At 43.2% G+C, this 17,117-nt stretch overlaps 1 protein-coding gene across 1 annotated transcript in view; it reads left to right on the forward strand.

The window, feature by feature from the left end:
* LOC140721541 (obscurin-like) overlaps nucleotides 1–17,117 on the forward strand; it is a 241,912-nt gene that overhangs the window by 44,171 nt on the left and 180,624 nt on the right. Inside the window, exons 2-3 of the mRNA XM_073036362.1 lie at nucleotides 5,244–5,549; nucleotides 13,751–14,041. Coding sequence (XP_072892463.1) covers nucleotides 5,244–5,549; nucleotides 13,751–14,041 — 597 coding nt within the window. The remainder of the gene's footprint in view (nucleotides 1–5,243; nucleotides 5,550–13,750; nucleotides 14,042–17,117) is intronic.

The following is a 17,117-nucleotide window of genomic DNA, read 5'->3' on the forward strand; positions in this document are numbered from 1 at the left end:
TGGAGGGGAATGGCCACAGGGGAACCTTGCACTACCTGCCGTTTCCCCTTCCCTCGCCTGGCGGTAACCCAATTACCTGTGCCCTGTTCCTTATGTGTAACTACCTCCTGGAAGCTACTATCTATAAACTCCTCATTCTCCCGAATGATCCGGAGGTCATCCAGCTTCTGCTCCAGTTCCCTAACTCGGTCTGTTAGGAGCTGCAGCTGGATGCACTTCTTGCAGGTATCATTGTTAGGGACACCGGAGGTCTCCCTGAGTTCCCACATCCTGCAAGAGGAGCATTCCAACATCCTGCCTGGCATATTCTCTAGTCTGAACAAAAAAAAACAAACAGAAATTCACCGGAACCTACTCTCGCCTCTGCCTGTTTCTCGCTGAAGCCTGTTGAGCCAAAGCTGTCCCACTCTGACTTAGTCCACTCCAACGGTGGCCGCTGTATATGGTGGTCTTTTTTTAAACCTTTGGCGCACTACGTCACGCGCCTGTGCAGTCTAGCCTCTTTTCCCCGATCAGTTAAAAAAAAGAAAAAAACGGCCAGATGTGGGATCTCTGGGAGACCTGCAGTGTCACTGATAACAACATCTGCATGGAGTGCACCGAGTTACATCTCCTCAGAGACTGTGTTAAAGAACTGGAGCTGCAGCTGGATGACCTTCAGCTCATACGGGAGAATGAGGAGGTGACAGACAGGAGATACAGGGAGATAGTCACCCCTCAGGTACAGGATGCAGGTACCTGGGTGACTGTCAGGAGAGGGAGAGGGAATAGGCAGCCAGTGCAGAGTACTCTCTCCGGTCCTGTTCACCCTGTACACATCAGACTTCCAATATAACTCGGAGTCCTGCCATGTGCAGAAGTTCGCTGATGACACGGCCATAGTGGGGTGTGTCAGGAATGGACAGGAGGAGGAGTATAGGAAACTGATACAGGACTTTGTGATATGGTGCAACTCAAACTACCTGCGTCTCAATATCACCAAGACCAAGGAGATGGTGGTGGACTTTAGGAGATCTAGGCCTCATATGGAGCCAGTGATCATTAATGGAGAATGTGTGGAGCAGGTTAAGACCTACAAGTATCTGGGAGTACAGTTAGACGAGAAGCTAGACTGGACTGCCAACACAGATGCCTTGTGCAGGAAGGCACAGAGTCGACTGTACTTCCTTAGAAGGTTGGCGTCATTCAATGTCTGTAGTGAGATGCTGAAGATGTTCTATAGGTTGTGGAGAGCGCCCTCTTCTTTGTGGTGGCGTGTTGGGGAGGAAGCATTAAGAAGAGGGATGCCTCACGTCTTAATAAGCTGGTAAGGAATGCGGGCTCTGTCGTGGGCAAAGTACTGGAGAGTTTAACATCGGTAGCTGAGCGAAGGGCGCTGAGTAGGCTACGATCAATTATGGAAAACTCTGAACATCCTCTACATAGCACCATCCAGAGACAGAGAAGCAGTTTCAGCGACAGGTTACTATCGATGCAATGCTCCTCAGACAGGATGAAGAGGTCAATACTCTCCAATGCCATTAGGCTTTACAATTCTACCGCCAGGACTTAAGAACTCTTTTTTTAAAAGCTATTATTAATGCTTTTTGAGATAGTGATTTAGATGCATATCATATTTTACTGAGTTAAGTATTGTATGTAATTAGTTTTTGCTACAACAAGTGTATGGGACATTGGAAAAAAGTTGAATTTCCCCATGGGGATGAATAAAGTATCTATCTATCTATCTATCTATCATCTATCTATCTACCCCTGTGGCCGCTTCCCACAGTAATAAGTATAACACTTTGGATCCTGTTGAGCAGCAGCTGGGTCTCTGGCACTGAGTCTGGCTCTGCAGCTTCGAAGGGAATGAGGAGAAGAGGAGTCCGTAATGACAGGGGATTCCATGATTAGAGGAGCAGAAAGCAGATTCTGTGGATGTGAAAGAGAAACCCGGATGGTCTGTTGCCTCCCAGATCCCAGGGTTAGAGTTGTCTTGGATCGAGTCCACGGCATTCTAAAGGGGAGGGTGAACAGCTGTAAGATGTGGTTCATATTGGTACCAATGACATAGGCAGGAAAAGGGAGGAGCTCCTGAAGAGAGAATCTAGGGAGTTAGACAGTCAGCTCTTAAGCTTCTTCTTGCTAGCCTTATAATCTTCTAGATCTCTATCATTACCTAGTTTTTTGAACTTTTCATAAGCTTTCCTTCTTGACAAAATTTTCAGCTGCCTTTGTTCCTGTACCCTACTATCCTTTCCCTGTCTCATTGGAATGTACCTGTGCAGAACACCACACAAATATCCCCTGAACATTTGCCACATTTTTGCCATATATTTCCCTGAGAACATGTTTGCAGTTTATGCTTCCAAGTTCCTGCCTGATAGCTTCATATTTTCCCTTACTCCAATTAAATGCTTTCCAAACTTGTCTTTTACTATCCCTCTCCAATGCTATGGTAAAGGAGATAGATTTGTGATCACTATCTCCAAAATGCTCTCCCACTGAGAGAGGCTTATGTACATACTGTGTCAGGAAATCTTCCCGAACACGCCTAACAAACTCCACCTCATCTAAACTCCTTGCTCTAGGAAGATGCCAATCAGTATTTGGGAAATTAAAATCTCCATTCACGACAACCCTGTCAGACCATAACATATAGGAGCCATTCGGCCCATTGAGTCTGCTCCGCCATTCAATCATGGGCTGATCCAATTCTTCCAGTCATCCCCACTCCCCCATCTTCTCTGCATACCTCTTGATACCCTGGCTAATCAAGAACCTATTCATCTCTATCTTAAATGACTTGCACTCCACAGCCACTCGTGGCAACAAATTCCACAGATTTACCACCATCTGACTAAAGTAATTTCTCCAAATCTTTGTTCTAAATGGACGTCCTTCAATCCTGAAGTCATGTCCTAGACTCCCCTGCCATGGGAAATCACTTTGCCATATCTAATCTGTTCAGGCCCTTTAACATTCAAAACTGTTATTACTGGATCGTTCCAGAATCTGTCTCCCTATCAGCTCTTCGATGTCACTGTTACTACTGGGTGGCTAGTAGATTACTGACCCCTTCCTGTTTCTAAATTCCACCCATGACTTCCTCCTTTTCTGCAGCCGTAACACTATCTCTGGTCAGCAATGCAATGCCCCCACCTCTTCAGCAACCCTCCCTGTTCTTTCTGCAACACTTACACGCACGCACACACACACACACACACACACACACACACACACACACACACACACACACACACACACACACACACACACACACACACACACACACACACACACACACACACACACACACACACACACACACACACACACACACCTCTGCTCCCTTTGCAATTTTTGCTCCTTTCTTTCTCAATTCCTGTTAAAAGATTGTTTACATTTACATTATTTATTGTTATATTGTAATTTGCCCTTTACTCTGCCTACTGTCTTGATTATTAATTATTGTACTGTCTTGCACTGTTTTGTGCACTTTATGTAGTCCTGTGTAAGTCTGAAGTATAATGTAGTTTTGTGTTATTTCATGTAGCACTGTGGTCCTGGAGGAACGTTGTTTCATTTTTACTGTGTACTGTACTAGCAGTTATGGTTGAAATTACAATAAAAGCGACTTGACCTGGTACATGTAGGTTAGAAAAATAGAGGGCTATGGGTAAGCCTAGTAACTTCAAAGGTAGGGACATGTTCAGCACAACTTTTGGGCCAAAGGACCTGTATTATGCTGTAGGTTTTCTATGTTTCTATCTAAAGCTGGCACTCTAAGTAGCCATTCCAGCCCCTGTCCCATCTAAGTCTCTGTAATGGCATCAACATCATAGTTCCAAGTACTAATCCACGCTCTAAGCTCATCCGCTTTGTTCGTGATACTCCTTGCATTAAAATAGACACATCTCAAACCATCAGTCTGAGCGCATCCCTTCTCTATCACCTGCCTATCCTCCCTCTCACACTGACTACAAGCTTTCTCTATTTCTGAGCCACTTCCTCTGTCTCTTCAGTTCAGTTCCCACCCCCCCAGCAATTCTAGTTTAAACTCTCCCCAATAGCCTTAGCAAACCTCCCAGCCAGGATATTGGTCCCCTTCAGATTCAAGTGCAACCTGTCCTTTTTGTACTGGTCATGCCTGCCCCAAAAGAGGTCCCAATGATCCAGAAATCTGAATCCCTGTAGCTTGCTCCAATCCCTGAGCCACGCATTTATCCTCCACCTCATTCTATTCCTATACTCACTGTCACGTGGCACAGACAATAATCCTGAGATTACTACCTTTGTGGTCCTGCTTCTCAGCTTCTTTCTTAACTCCCTGTAGTCTGTTTTCAGGACCTCCTCCCTTTTCCTACCTACGTCATTGGTACCAATATGTACCATGACCTCTGGCTGTTCACCATCCCACTTCAGGATATCGTGGATGCGATCAGAAACATCCCGGACCCTGGCACCTGGGAGGGAAACTACCATCTTTGGTTTCTTTCCTGCGTCCTGTGGCAAAGAATTCCAAGGATTCACCACTCTCTGGGTAAAGAAATTCCTCCTCATTTTCCTTCAATCCATGGTTGAAGAAATTTGGTATGGATCTCCAAAATATAAGGACTTTCTACAGGGGCACAATTGAGAGCATCCTGACTGGGTCGTTGGAGTGAGTGGTACGGACAGCCCATTGCATCTGTAGATGTGGAGGGCACGTAGTTTTGAGGAAATAGGGAGGCTACTGAAGGACAGGTTCGGAAAATGAGCAAAGAAATGGCAGATGGAATGTGGTGTCGGGAAGTGTAAGGTCATGCACTTCAGTAGAAGAAATAAAAGGGTTGACATTTTTTTAAATGAAGAGAAAATGCAAAAATCTGAGACACATAGGGATTTGAGAGACCTTGTGCAGGATTCCCTGAAGTTTAATTTGCAGGTTGAGTCTGTGGTGAGGAAGGAAAATGTGATGTGAGCATTCATTTTGAGAGGACTAGAATATAAAAGCAAGGTTGTAATGTTTCCAGTCAGAATCGTGGGAATGATTGTATTAAACACTGAGCTGAGGCCAATAAACAACATCCTGACGTAAGTATTAGTATTATCCAGGTGACCAAGGCTACAGATCAAGTCGCCCTACACAGCTTGGTCCTGAAACTGCAGTAAAATGTCCAATAACATCTGTTCATGTAATATTACTCCTGTGCTGTAGTTGTCTCACTTTCACCTGCTCTACAGTTTAAATGATTATATTTTCTTTTTATTCTAATCAGCTGAAAGGGAAGAAGTGGTTGGTGTCCTTGGTTCATCAGTTTTACTGGTTCCTGAAATCACCGTTGATTCCAGCAAGAATGATATCCTTTGGACTTTCAAAGCCAGCAACAAAAGCCATGATGTTATTTTGGATCACATCCCAGGTTTCGCCACATTGAAACAGAGTGAACAGTTCAAGGACCGTTTACAATTCAACGCTTTGAGTGGTGCACTGACGATAAGCAGATTAAATGCCAGTGACCAAGGAGATTACACCTTCACTGTTGATGGGAAAGAGTTGAAAATAATGGAGTTGCTTGTCATTGGTAAGAAGTTTCAGATATTTGTGATGTAGTGTGTGATTTATTAATGGCAGAATCTGCCATAGAAACTATGATCTGTGATTTTTATTTCCATCAAAGTCTAAGCAGGATAACTTCTGCTGTGACTCATCAACTGAGTCATCGGAGAGACGTTGAAGCTGGTGATATAAAAACAGCAGAATTTCTGCAGAGAATCTGATTCTCTTCTCATCACACAGTCTTATATTTTTTAAACACAAAGTGATAAATGAATAAACACAATTTCAATAGGTATAATTACCTACCAACCTCTAACATTTTGAATATCTGTTGAATTACATATTTATAATAGTCATACATCCCAGCCAGTAGAATCCTTTTGAAAGCTTCAGAGCACAAACTCCTAACACTCAAAATACATCTCTTTTGTTAAAGTGCTGAAGGATGGCTCTCTGAATACAGAACTGGCCAGAATATTAACTATATATCGCATTTATAATATATCGGTCAATTATGGATAACTCTGAACATCCTCTACATAGCACCATCCAGAGACAGAGAAGCAGTTTCAGCGACAGGTTACTATCGATGCAATGCTCCTCAGACAGGATGAAGAGGTCAATACTCCCCAATGCCATTAGGCTTTACAATTCTACCGCCAGGACTTAAGAACTCTTTTTTTAAAAGCTATTATTAATGCTTTTTGAGATAGTGATTTAGATGCATATCATATTTTACTGAGTTAAGTATTGTATGTAATTAGTTTTTGCTACAACAAGTGTATGGGACATTGGAAAAAAAAGTTGAATTTCCCCATGGGGATGAATAAAGTATCTATCTATCTATCTATCTATCATTGAACCATTGCTGCCAAGTTAACAAATTTCACGTCACGTGCAGTTGATTATAAGCCTGATTCTGATTCTGAAAAAAACAGACCTATCCCGAATGATGCATTGTGACAGGGAAACACTTTAACATTGTGGTAATGCAGACAATGGCCACTTAACGACTTCCCTGATCACACCCTGAGGATTTAAATGACCACCAATCAACATGAACATTCATGTATTGTCTTTCCCTGGAGCCGAATCAGAATGTCCCAAAAGCTCCAAAACCTGGGGTCTGTCCCTCCCTTCTTGACTTCCTCACTGGGAGACCAGTCAGAGCGGATCAGAAATAACATCTCCACCTAGCTGACAGTCAACATTGGAACACGTCTAGGATGAATGCTTAGCCCACTGTTGGTGACAAGGAGGCGTACAAGAGTAAGGTAGATAACACACACAAAGTGCTGGTGGAACACAGCAGGCCTGGCAGCATCTATAGGAAGAAGTATAGTCGACATTTCGGGCCAAGACCCTTCGTCAGGACTTCATCCTACAGATGCTGCCTGGCCTGCTGCATTCCACCAGCATTTTGTTTGCGTTGCATAATTTTCCAGAATCTGCAAATTTCCTCGTGTTTGTGAGGTAGATCAGCTGGCTGAATGGTGTGACAACACAACAACCGTACACTTAACGTAAGTAAGGCCAAGCAATTGATTGTGGACTTCCCAGTCCTCATCAGTGGATCAGCTGTGGAAAGGGTGAGCAGTTTCAATTTCCTGGGTGTCAACACCACTGAAGATCTGTCCTGGCCCTACGTATTGATGCAATTACAAAGAAGGCACAACAGCGGCTATGTTTCATTACGAGTTTATGGAGTCTTGGTATGTCATCAAAGACTCATGCAAGTTTCTACAAATGTACGTGGAGAACACTCTGGTTGCATCACTGTCTGGTATGGAGGGGCCACTGCTCAGGATCAGAAAAAGCAGCAGAAAGTTGGAAACTCAGCCAGATCCATCATGGGCACTAACCTGGTATCAAGGATACCTTCAAAAGGTGATGCTTCAAAAAGATGGTATCCATCATCAAGGACGTGCCCTCTTCTCAATGTAACCATCAAGGAGGAGGTACAGGAGGCTGAAGACACACTCAACATTTCAGGAACTGTTTCCTCCCCTCTGCCATTACATTTCTCAATGGACAATGAACCCATGAACACTACCTCACTGATTTGGTCCTCGGGTTGAGGTTCTGAACTGGAAAAAGGCCAAATTTGAAGAAGTGAGAAATGATCTAAAAAGTGTGGACTGGGACAGGTTGTTCTCTGGCAAGGATGTGATTGGTAAGTGGAAGGCCTTCAAAGGAGAAATTTTGAGAGTGCAGAGTTTGTATGTTCCTGTCAGGAATAAAGGCAAAGTGGAACCTTGGTTCTTGAGGGATATTGGGACTCTTATAAAGAAGAAGAGAGAGATGTATAACATGTATAGGCAACAGGGAGCAAATAAGGTGCATGAGGCGTATAAAAAGTGCAAAAAAATACTTAAAGAGATCAGGAGGGCTAAACGAAGACATGAGGTTGCTTTGGCAGTCAGGGTGAAGGGTAACCCTAAGAGCTTCTACAGGTATATTAAGAGCAAAAGAATAGCAAGGGATAAAATTGGTCCTCTTGAAGATCAGAGTGGTCGGCTATGTGTGGAACCAAAAGAAATGGGGGAGATCTTAAATGGGATTTTTTGCATCTGTATTTACTAAGGAAACTGGTATGGAGTCTATGGAGATAAGGCAAATAAGCAGTGAGGTCGTGGAACCTATATAGACTGAAGAGGAGGAGCTGCTTGCTATCTTGAGGCAAATCAGAGTAGATAAATCCCCAGGACCTGACAGGATATTCCCTCAGACCTTGAAGGAGACTAGCGTTGAAATTACAGGGGCCCTGGCAGATATATTTAAAATGTCAGTATCTATGGGTGATTGGAGGATAGATCATGTTGTTCCATTGTTTAAAACAGGCTCTAAAAGTAATTGGGAAATTATAGGCCGGTAAGTTTGATGTCGGTAATAGTTAAATTATTGGAAGGAGTACAAAAAGATAGGATCTACAAGTATTTGGATAGACAGGGACTTATTTTGGAGAGTCAACATGGCTTTGTGCGTTTCACCAATCTATTAGAGTTTTTCGAGTAAGTTACCAGAAAAGTGGATGAAGGGAAGGCAGTGGATGTTGTCTACATGGACTTCAGTAAGGCCTTTGACAAGGTCCCGCATGGGAGGTTAGTTAGGAAGATTCAGTCGCTAGGTATACATGGAGAGGTAGTAAATTGGATTAGACATTGGCTCAATGGAAGAAGCCAGAGAGTGGTAGTGGAGGATTGCTTCACTGAGTGGAGGCCTGTGACTAGTGGTGTGCCACAGGGATCAGTGCTAGGTCCATTGTTATTTGTCATCTATATCAATGATCTGGATGATAATGTGGCAAATTGGATCAGCAAATTTGCTGATGATACAAAGATTGTAGTGGACAGTGAGGAAGGTTTTCAAAGCCTGCTGAGGGATTTGGACCAGCTGGAAAAATAGGCTGACAAATGGCAGATGGTGTTTAATGCAGACAAATGTGAGGTATTTCACTTTAAAAGGACAAACCAAGGTAGAACATGCAAGGTAAATGATAGGACACTGAGGAGTGCAGTAGAACAGAGGGATCTGGGAATACAGATACATAATTCCCTAAAAGTGGCGTCACAGGTAGATAGAGTTGTAAAGAGATCTTTTGGTACATTAGCCTTATAAATCAAAGTATTGAGTATAAGAGTTGGAATGTAATGTTGAGATTGTATAAGACATTGGTGAGGCTGAATTTGGAGTATTGAGAGCAGTTTTGTTCACCTAATTACAGGAAGGATATTAATAAGATTGAAAGAGTGCAGAGAAGGTTTACAAGGATGTTGCCTGGACTTGAGAAACTGAGTTACAGAGACAGTTTGAATAGGTTAGGACTTTATTCCCTGGAGTGTAGAACAATGAGGGGAGATTTGATAGAGGTGTATAAAATTATGATGGGTATAGATAGAGTGAATGCAAGCAGGCTTTTTCCTCTGAGGCTAGGGGAGAAAAAAAACCAGAGGACATGGGTTAAGGGTGAAGGGGGAAAAGTTTAAAGGGAACATTGGGGTGCTTCTTCACACAGTAAGTGGTGGGAGTGTGGAATGAGCTGTCAGATGAAGTGGTAAATGCGAGCTCCCTTTTAACATTTGGAAAAACTTGGACAGAATGTCAACTTGGACTTGGATGAGAGAGGTATGGAGGGATATGGTCCAGGTGCAGGTCAGTGGGACCTGGCAGAAAAATGGTTTGGCACAGCCAAGAAGGGCTGAAGGGCCTGTTTTCTGTGCTGTAATGTTTTATAGTTCTATGGTTCTATGATTGATGTTTCTGGGCCTTTGCTCACTGGAATTTAGAAGAATGAGGGTGATCTCATTGAAACCTATTGAAAATTGAAAGGTCAAGATAGAGTGGATGTGATGAGGATGTTTGCTTTTGTGAGCGAATCGAGGACCAGAGGGCATAGCCTAAAAAGAGAGGGATGTCCTTGACGGCTCAGGCTGAGTGACCTGGACAAGAAATGTAATACAAGAACAAATCATAGACACAAAATTGGCATCTTTGAATGTGATCAGTGTAAAGAGAACGGTGTGATGTGTCAACACCTTACAATAACTGGCCAAGGTCAAGGCTGATGTGAGTTTTTTACAGGAGTGTGGGCTAACACACTCTGCAACTACCAGAGTTGGTTGTGATGGTGACCCCATGGTCCATCTGTGTGGTTGGGGGCAACGATTGTCATCCTACTGGCCTGGGAATTCTGTTACAGGGTGACAACTTCTCAATCACCCAAGTCAGAGAGGTGGTTGGGGTGTGGCTCCTTGTGGCATACATAATGTACTGAAACACTCTGCTCTGGTTAATGAACACGTACACCTCACCCGTGCGGAGCGAGTGGCTGGCCATCCTCGAGCCGCTCCCACCACTGCCGGTGACATCACAGCTGGTCATTCTGGTTGGTGACATCATCGATGCAGCCGGTAGTGCCGACAACAGGCTGGACAGCACCTCCAGATTCCTGATGGAAACAGTTAAAATAGACAAGCTGCACAATGCCCTCAGCACCCCTTCAGAAGGATGGTGATGGTTCACTGACTGAGTTGTACTCGGCTACGTGGGACTGATGGGCCCAAACCTGCTGGGAGTGTACAATGCAATACTTCCAGCTGGCAGCATGTCAGACTCCATGAGGAAGGGCATCATTCCTCTCATACAAGCAAAATAGGGAAAGGGATGACATCAGAATGGGAGGCCCATTTTACTGTTGAATGTCAACTGTAAGATTCTGTCCAAGGCCATCACCAATTGGGACAGTTTCTTCTGATTCACCTGACCAAACCAGTGCTGCACCTGGCAGGAAGATCTCCTCCACAATCTCCATCAGCACAGGAGCACCACAGGATCTCTGTGCTTATACCCCTGCTCTACTTGCTTTACACTGATGACTGTGTGGCTGAGCACAGCTCCAATGCCACATTCAAGTTTGCTGACAACACCACTGTCGTAGGCTGAGTCAAATGACTCAGGAGTTTGCAAAGACTTGACATAACATCTAAAACTGACAAACCACTATATAACCATATAACAATTACAGCAGGGAAACAGGCCATCTCGGCCCTTCTAGTTCATGCCGAACACTTACTCTCACCTAGTCCCACTGACCCGCACTCATCCCATAACCCTCCATTCTAGTAAATTTCTCTGTACTCTCTCTATTTTGTTAACATCTTTCCTATAATTCGGTGACCAGAACTGTACACAATACTCCACATTTGGCCTTACCAAAGCCTTGTACAATTTCAACATTACATCTCCACCCCTCTACTCAGTGCTCTGATTTATAAAGGCCAGCATACCAAAAGCTTTCTTCACCACCCTATCCACATGAGATTCCACCTTCAGGGAACTATGCACCATTATTCCTAGATCACTCTGCTCTACTGCATTCCTCAAAGCCCTACCATTTACCATGTATGTCCTATTTTGATTAGTCCTACCAAAATGTAGCTCCTCACACTTATCAGCATTAAACTCCATCTGCCATCTTTCAGCCCACTGTCCTAACTGGCCTAAATCTCTCTGCAAGCTTTGAAAACCTACTTTATTATCCACAATGCCACCTAACTTAGTATCATCTGCATACTTACTAATCCAATTTACCACTCCATCATCCAGATCATAAATGTATATAACAAACAACATTGGACTCAGTACAGATCCCTGAGGCACACCACTAGTCACCGGCCTCCAACCTGACAAACAGTTATCCACCACTACTGTCTGGCATTTCCCAACAAGCCATTGTTGAATCCATTTTATTACTTCAATATTAATACCTAACGACTGAACCTTTCTAACTAACCTTCCGTGTGGAACCTTGTCAAAAGCCTTACTGGTCCATATAGACACCATCCACTGCTTTACCCTCTTCAACTTTCCTAGTAACCTCTTCACAAAATTCAATAAGATTTGTCAAACATGACCTTCCATGCACAAATCCATGCTGACTATTCCTAATCAGACCCTGTCTATCCAGATAATTATCTATACCATCTCTAAGAATACTTTCCATTAATTTACCCACCACTGACGTCAAACTTACAGTCTGATAATTGCTAGGTTTACTCTTAGAACCATTTTTAAACAATGGAATCACATGAGCAATACGCCAATCCTCCGGCACCATCCCTGTTTCTAATGACATTTGAAATATTTCTGTCAGAGCCCCTGCGATTTCTACACTAACTTCCCTCAAAGTCCTAGGGAATATCCTGTCAGGACCCGGAGACTTCTCCACTTTTATATTCTTTAAAAGCACTAGTACTTCCTCTTCTTTAATCATCATAGTTTCCATAACTACCCTACTTGTTTCCCTTACCTTACACAATACAATATCCTTCTCCTTAGTGAATAGATGTATGGTGGTGAGTATATTTGCTGGTTGAGTCACAGACTGATATGGAAACATCAATGACTTTGAATGGAAAATCCTCCAAAAAGTATCGGATATGGTCCAGTCCATCATCAAGGAAAGCCCTCCCAACCACTGAGCACATCTACACAGAGTAATGTAGCAGCAAAGTAGCATTCATCATCAGGGACTCCCACCACCCAGGTTGTGCCCTCTTCTCACTGCTGTCATAAGGAAGAATTACAGGAGCCTCAGGACTCACACCACCAGGTTCAGGAACAGTTATTACCCCTCAACCATCATCAGGCTCTTGAACCAAAGGGGATAACTTCACTCAACTTCACTTGCCCCATCACTGAAATGTTCCCACAACCAGTGGACTGGCTTTGAAAGACAGTTCATCTCATGTTCTTGATATTTATTGCTTATTTATTACTATTATTATTTCTTCTTTTGTATTTTTTGGATGGGGCTGGTCATTCTTTGATTCATTTGTGTTTCTTGTAGTTATTGTGAATGCCCGCAAGAGAATAAATCTTATTGTTGTTTATGGTTACATATATGTACATTGATAATAAATTTTCTTTGTATTTTGAACTTTGAATAATAGCCTGGACTGAACTGTTGGGACTGTGGGGAGGGTGCTCCCTATCAATATCTGGGAAGAACCTGGTCAACAAGTGTGAGGTTCTCTCAGGCTGCTGTACTTGGTGCAAGTGTTGCCCATGCCCCACTCCTCCAGCTTGAGAATCACCCGAGCTGTTTTCAGGTTCATCTGGGGGTCCGAGATGGAGAGGGCGAGGCACAGATCACAACGCACAAATCCCTGTATAATGGGCGCAACAATTTACCCAATGTGTCCCTCACCCTGATGACCAACTTCATGTGTGTCTGCATCAGGCTGTGTGTGGAACCTAAATACATGGGCACCAGGTACCACCACGTGCTGAGGTTCTGCCTGTCCCCTGTGTTGCCAAGGTGTTGAAACTGAGGGTTGTTCCTGAAAAGGGGATGAATGAACCCCAGAGAAATCTGAAGGTGAGGCAATTCAACTTTCTGAGAGATGGAGAATGGAGAAATCTGAAGCCAGTGAATTGTCAGTTTTTGAGCCAGTGTAGATCAGAAGCACTGGGGTCTGGCTTGAACAGGTACAGTGTGAGAGTGTTGGATCAGCCAAAGTTGATGAGGGGTTTAAGGTGGGAGGTTGAGCAGGAAGAATTTTCACAACATTCTTGTCCGAAAGACAAGTTCCTGTAACCCCAGTAAAGAGTGGCACAATATCTATTCAGTAGTATGTTCTCATTTGCTGCAGTTTCACAAAGTTCTCTGTTTAAGTGTTTCACAGCCACCACATTTTAAATGAGTACAAATATTTTTATTAACAGATAAAGTTAAACAAGAGGTTCGTGTCCTTGGCTCATCAGTTTTACTGGATCCTGAACTCAAAGTTGATCCCAGCAAGAGTGAAATAGTTTGGAACTTCATCGGCAGGAGCATTTTGCGTCATGTCCCAGGTCACAGCTTAGTGGAACTGAGTGACCAGTTCAAGTTTCGTCTGCACTTTGATACTTCTAATGGTGCTCTGACTGTGAATGGAGCAGAACGTGGTGACAAAGGAGATTACACCTTCATTGTGGATGGACAAGAGCTGAGAATAATACAACTACGCCTTGTTGGTAAGTAGCTTTATGTTTCATAAAACGTAGAACTGTACAACATAGTTTAGGCCATTTGGCCCAAAATGTTATACTGACCTTTTAACCATAGAACCGTAGAACATTACAGCACAGAAACAGGCCTTTTGGCCCTTCTTGCGTGTGCTGAACCTTTTTTTTCTCCCTAGTCCCACTGACCTGCACCTGGCCCATATCCCTCCAAACCCCTCTCATCCACATACCTGTCCAAGTTTTTCTTAAATGTCAAAAGTGAGCCCGCATTTCCACTTCATCTGGCAGCTCATTCCACACTCCCACCACTCTCTGCGTGAAGAAGCGACCCCCCATGTTCCCTTTAAACATTTCCCCCTTCACCCTTAACCCATGACCTCTGTGTTTTTCTCCCCTGGCTTCAGTGGAAAAAGCCTGCTTGCATTCACTCTGTCTATACCCATCATAATTTTATACACCTCTATCAAATCACCCCTCATTCTCCTACGCTCCAGGGAATAAAGTCCTAACCTATTCAACCTTTCTCTGTAACTCAGTTTCTCAAGTCCTGGCAAGATCCTTGTAAACCTTCTCTGCACCCTTTCAAACTTATTAATATCCTTCCTGTAATTTGCTGACCAAAACTACACACAATACTCCAAATTCGGTCTCACCAATGTCTTATACAACCTCACCATTACATTCCAACTCTTATGCTCAATACTTTGATTTAGAAAGGCCAATGTACCAAAAGCTCTCTTTACAACTCTATCTACTTGTGACGCCACTTTTAGGGAATTATGTATCTGTACTCCCAGATCCCTCTGTTCTACTGCACCCCTCAGTGTCCTACCAATTTACCTTGTACGTTCTACCTTGGTTTGACCTCCCAAAGTGCAATACCTCATACTTGTCCGCATTAAACTCCATCTGCCATTTGTCAGCCCATTCCTCCAACTGATCCAAATCCCTCTGCAAGCTTTGAAAACCTTCCTCACTGTCCACTACACCTCCCATCTTTGTGTCATCATCAAATTTGCTGATCCAATTTGCCACATTATCATCCAGATCATTGACCTATTTCAAGATAAATCTAAGCCTTCCATCCCACATAGACATCCATTTTTCTTTCATCCGTGTGCTTATTCAGGATGGAATTTGGTCCAGAATTCACCATAGTTTTTGCAGTTATAATTTCCATTTGAGGCTAGGTTGGGTACTCACCTGATAGAATAAACACTGAGGTGCAGATATTGAATGCAGCTGTCATTCAACCCCCATCTCTGTGAGTACCTGTCATCCCAAGGAGGAGCCCATTCGAGATTTGATCCAACATTCATTGCTGCACTGGTGGGATGAGAGAAGAAGAACTGTTTGTCAAACCTGAGGCTTGGGTTTTCTGTTGGGGGGAACAGAAGGAAATGGTTGTGAAGTGAAAGTGTGGATGGATGGAAAAGGTGGAGAAACGGAAAAAGTAGCAAGAGAAGGGATGGGAGGGGAGGGAGGTAGAAAATGCATTCGATTAGGGTGGGAAATGGGGACAGGGGCATGGCATCATGATGGAACAATTTTCAATAACAATGATAATAAAAAGAACTTAATTTATTGAGCACTTTTCACACAGATGATGTAGTTCGAATGCTTTGCAATTGGATAAAAGTACAAATATAAAAAATAAACGTAAATAAAAGACAAAACGATGTTCATTAAAACCAAGGTAAAAATACTTTTAGGCTGTCATTTAAAAGTATCAACTGAGTTTGCCTCCCTATAGTTTTAGGCATTGAATTCCAGCATTTAGGAGCATAGTTTAAAAAAGCTGACCTGCCTATTTTCTTCTGAGGGAGATTTTTTTAAATTTAAGAGACCGGTGGCAGAAAACCTGAGAGTCTGAGCAGGATTATGAAAGGAAAGTGATTCTGTGATGTAATCTGGTCACAAACCATTAAGAGATTTAAAAACAGGGAAAACAAGATTAATATTAATTTTAAAAGATATAGAAAGCTTCTGGAGCTGCCAAATTCCACCCCACCATATTTTTATTGGCATGTTTATGTGATAAAACCATTGTCAGCACTGGGAAGTCAGCAATGTATTGTCATAAACTTTTCCATTCTGTTTGGTAATTCCAGGTACTGAGATAAGGACTAGAATTTTGGGAAACTGACCAGGAAGGAAGATGGAGGATATAAAAAGTATTAAGATTGGTGTCTCTGTTTATGTTTTTGAAATACATACAATGCCCACAATGATCACCATAATCTTGTTGTTTAAACCCTGCTTCTGACATAAACATTCAGCCCCTGGAGAAGATTATCAATGAGAAATATTTCGAGCCTGGCTAACAAAAAGGCAACAATCCTGAGGATGTTCTCTGAAATAACAAGACCAGAATCTTATTTAAAAGGCTGAGGTGTCAGGGTATCGATGTTCCCTGTGCCGATGGGTCACTGGTGGGTCAAAATGCACTAATGGAGTGTGAGGGAGGGGGTAATTCCATAGCTTATTGAATGTACACCTTCCCTTTCCTCCCGAGGTATCGAGTCTGATTGTTTCCACGGCAGCACCCGTTTCGTTGATTTCAATGTCTGTTCCTCATGACAAAAGTCAGTAAAGCATTTCCATGTGTGAGGCTGCTCTGTCCCACTGGGAAAACAGCAAGAGTTCTTGGAGCTGGTGGTAATTCTGGGATGAAAGGTGGTGATGAATCAACATATAGGAGGGAGACTGAATATCTGTCTGAGTGGTGCCACAGCAATAACCTCTTCCCCAATGTCAGCAAGACCAAGGACCTGATTACTGACTTCAGGAGGAAACCAGATGTCCATGAGCCATTCCCATCAGAGGATCAGAGTCGGAGAGGGTCGCCAACTTTAAATTCCTTGGTGTCTCATTACAGAGGACTTGTGCTGGGGCAGCAGTTAAGAGCAAAATGAGGAAAGCGCAGCAGTGCCTCTACTTCCTTCGAAATCATTGGTCATGATCTTTCAAGAATCACTTGATTCTGGCATGGTCCCAGAGGACCAGAAGATTGCAAATGTCACTCCACTCTCTAAGACCATAAGATATAGGAGCAGAAGTAGGCCATTTGGCCCCTCGAGTCTGC

This window comes from Hemitrygon akajei, chromosome 2 (genome assembly GCF_048418815.1).
Source record: "Hemitrygon akajei chromosome 2, sHemAka1.3, whole genome shotgun sequence".
Lineage (NCBI taxonomy): Eukaryota > Metazoa > Chordata > Chondrichthyes > Myliobatiformes > Dasyatidae > Hemitrygon > Hemitrygon akajei.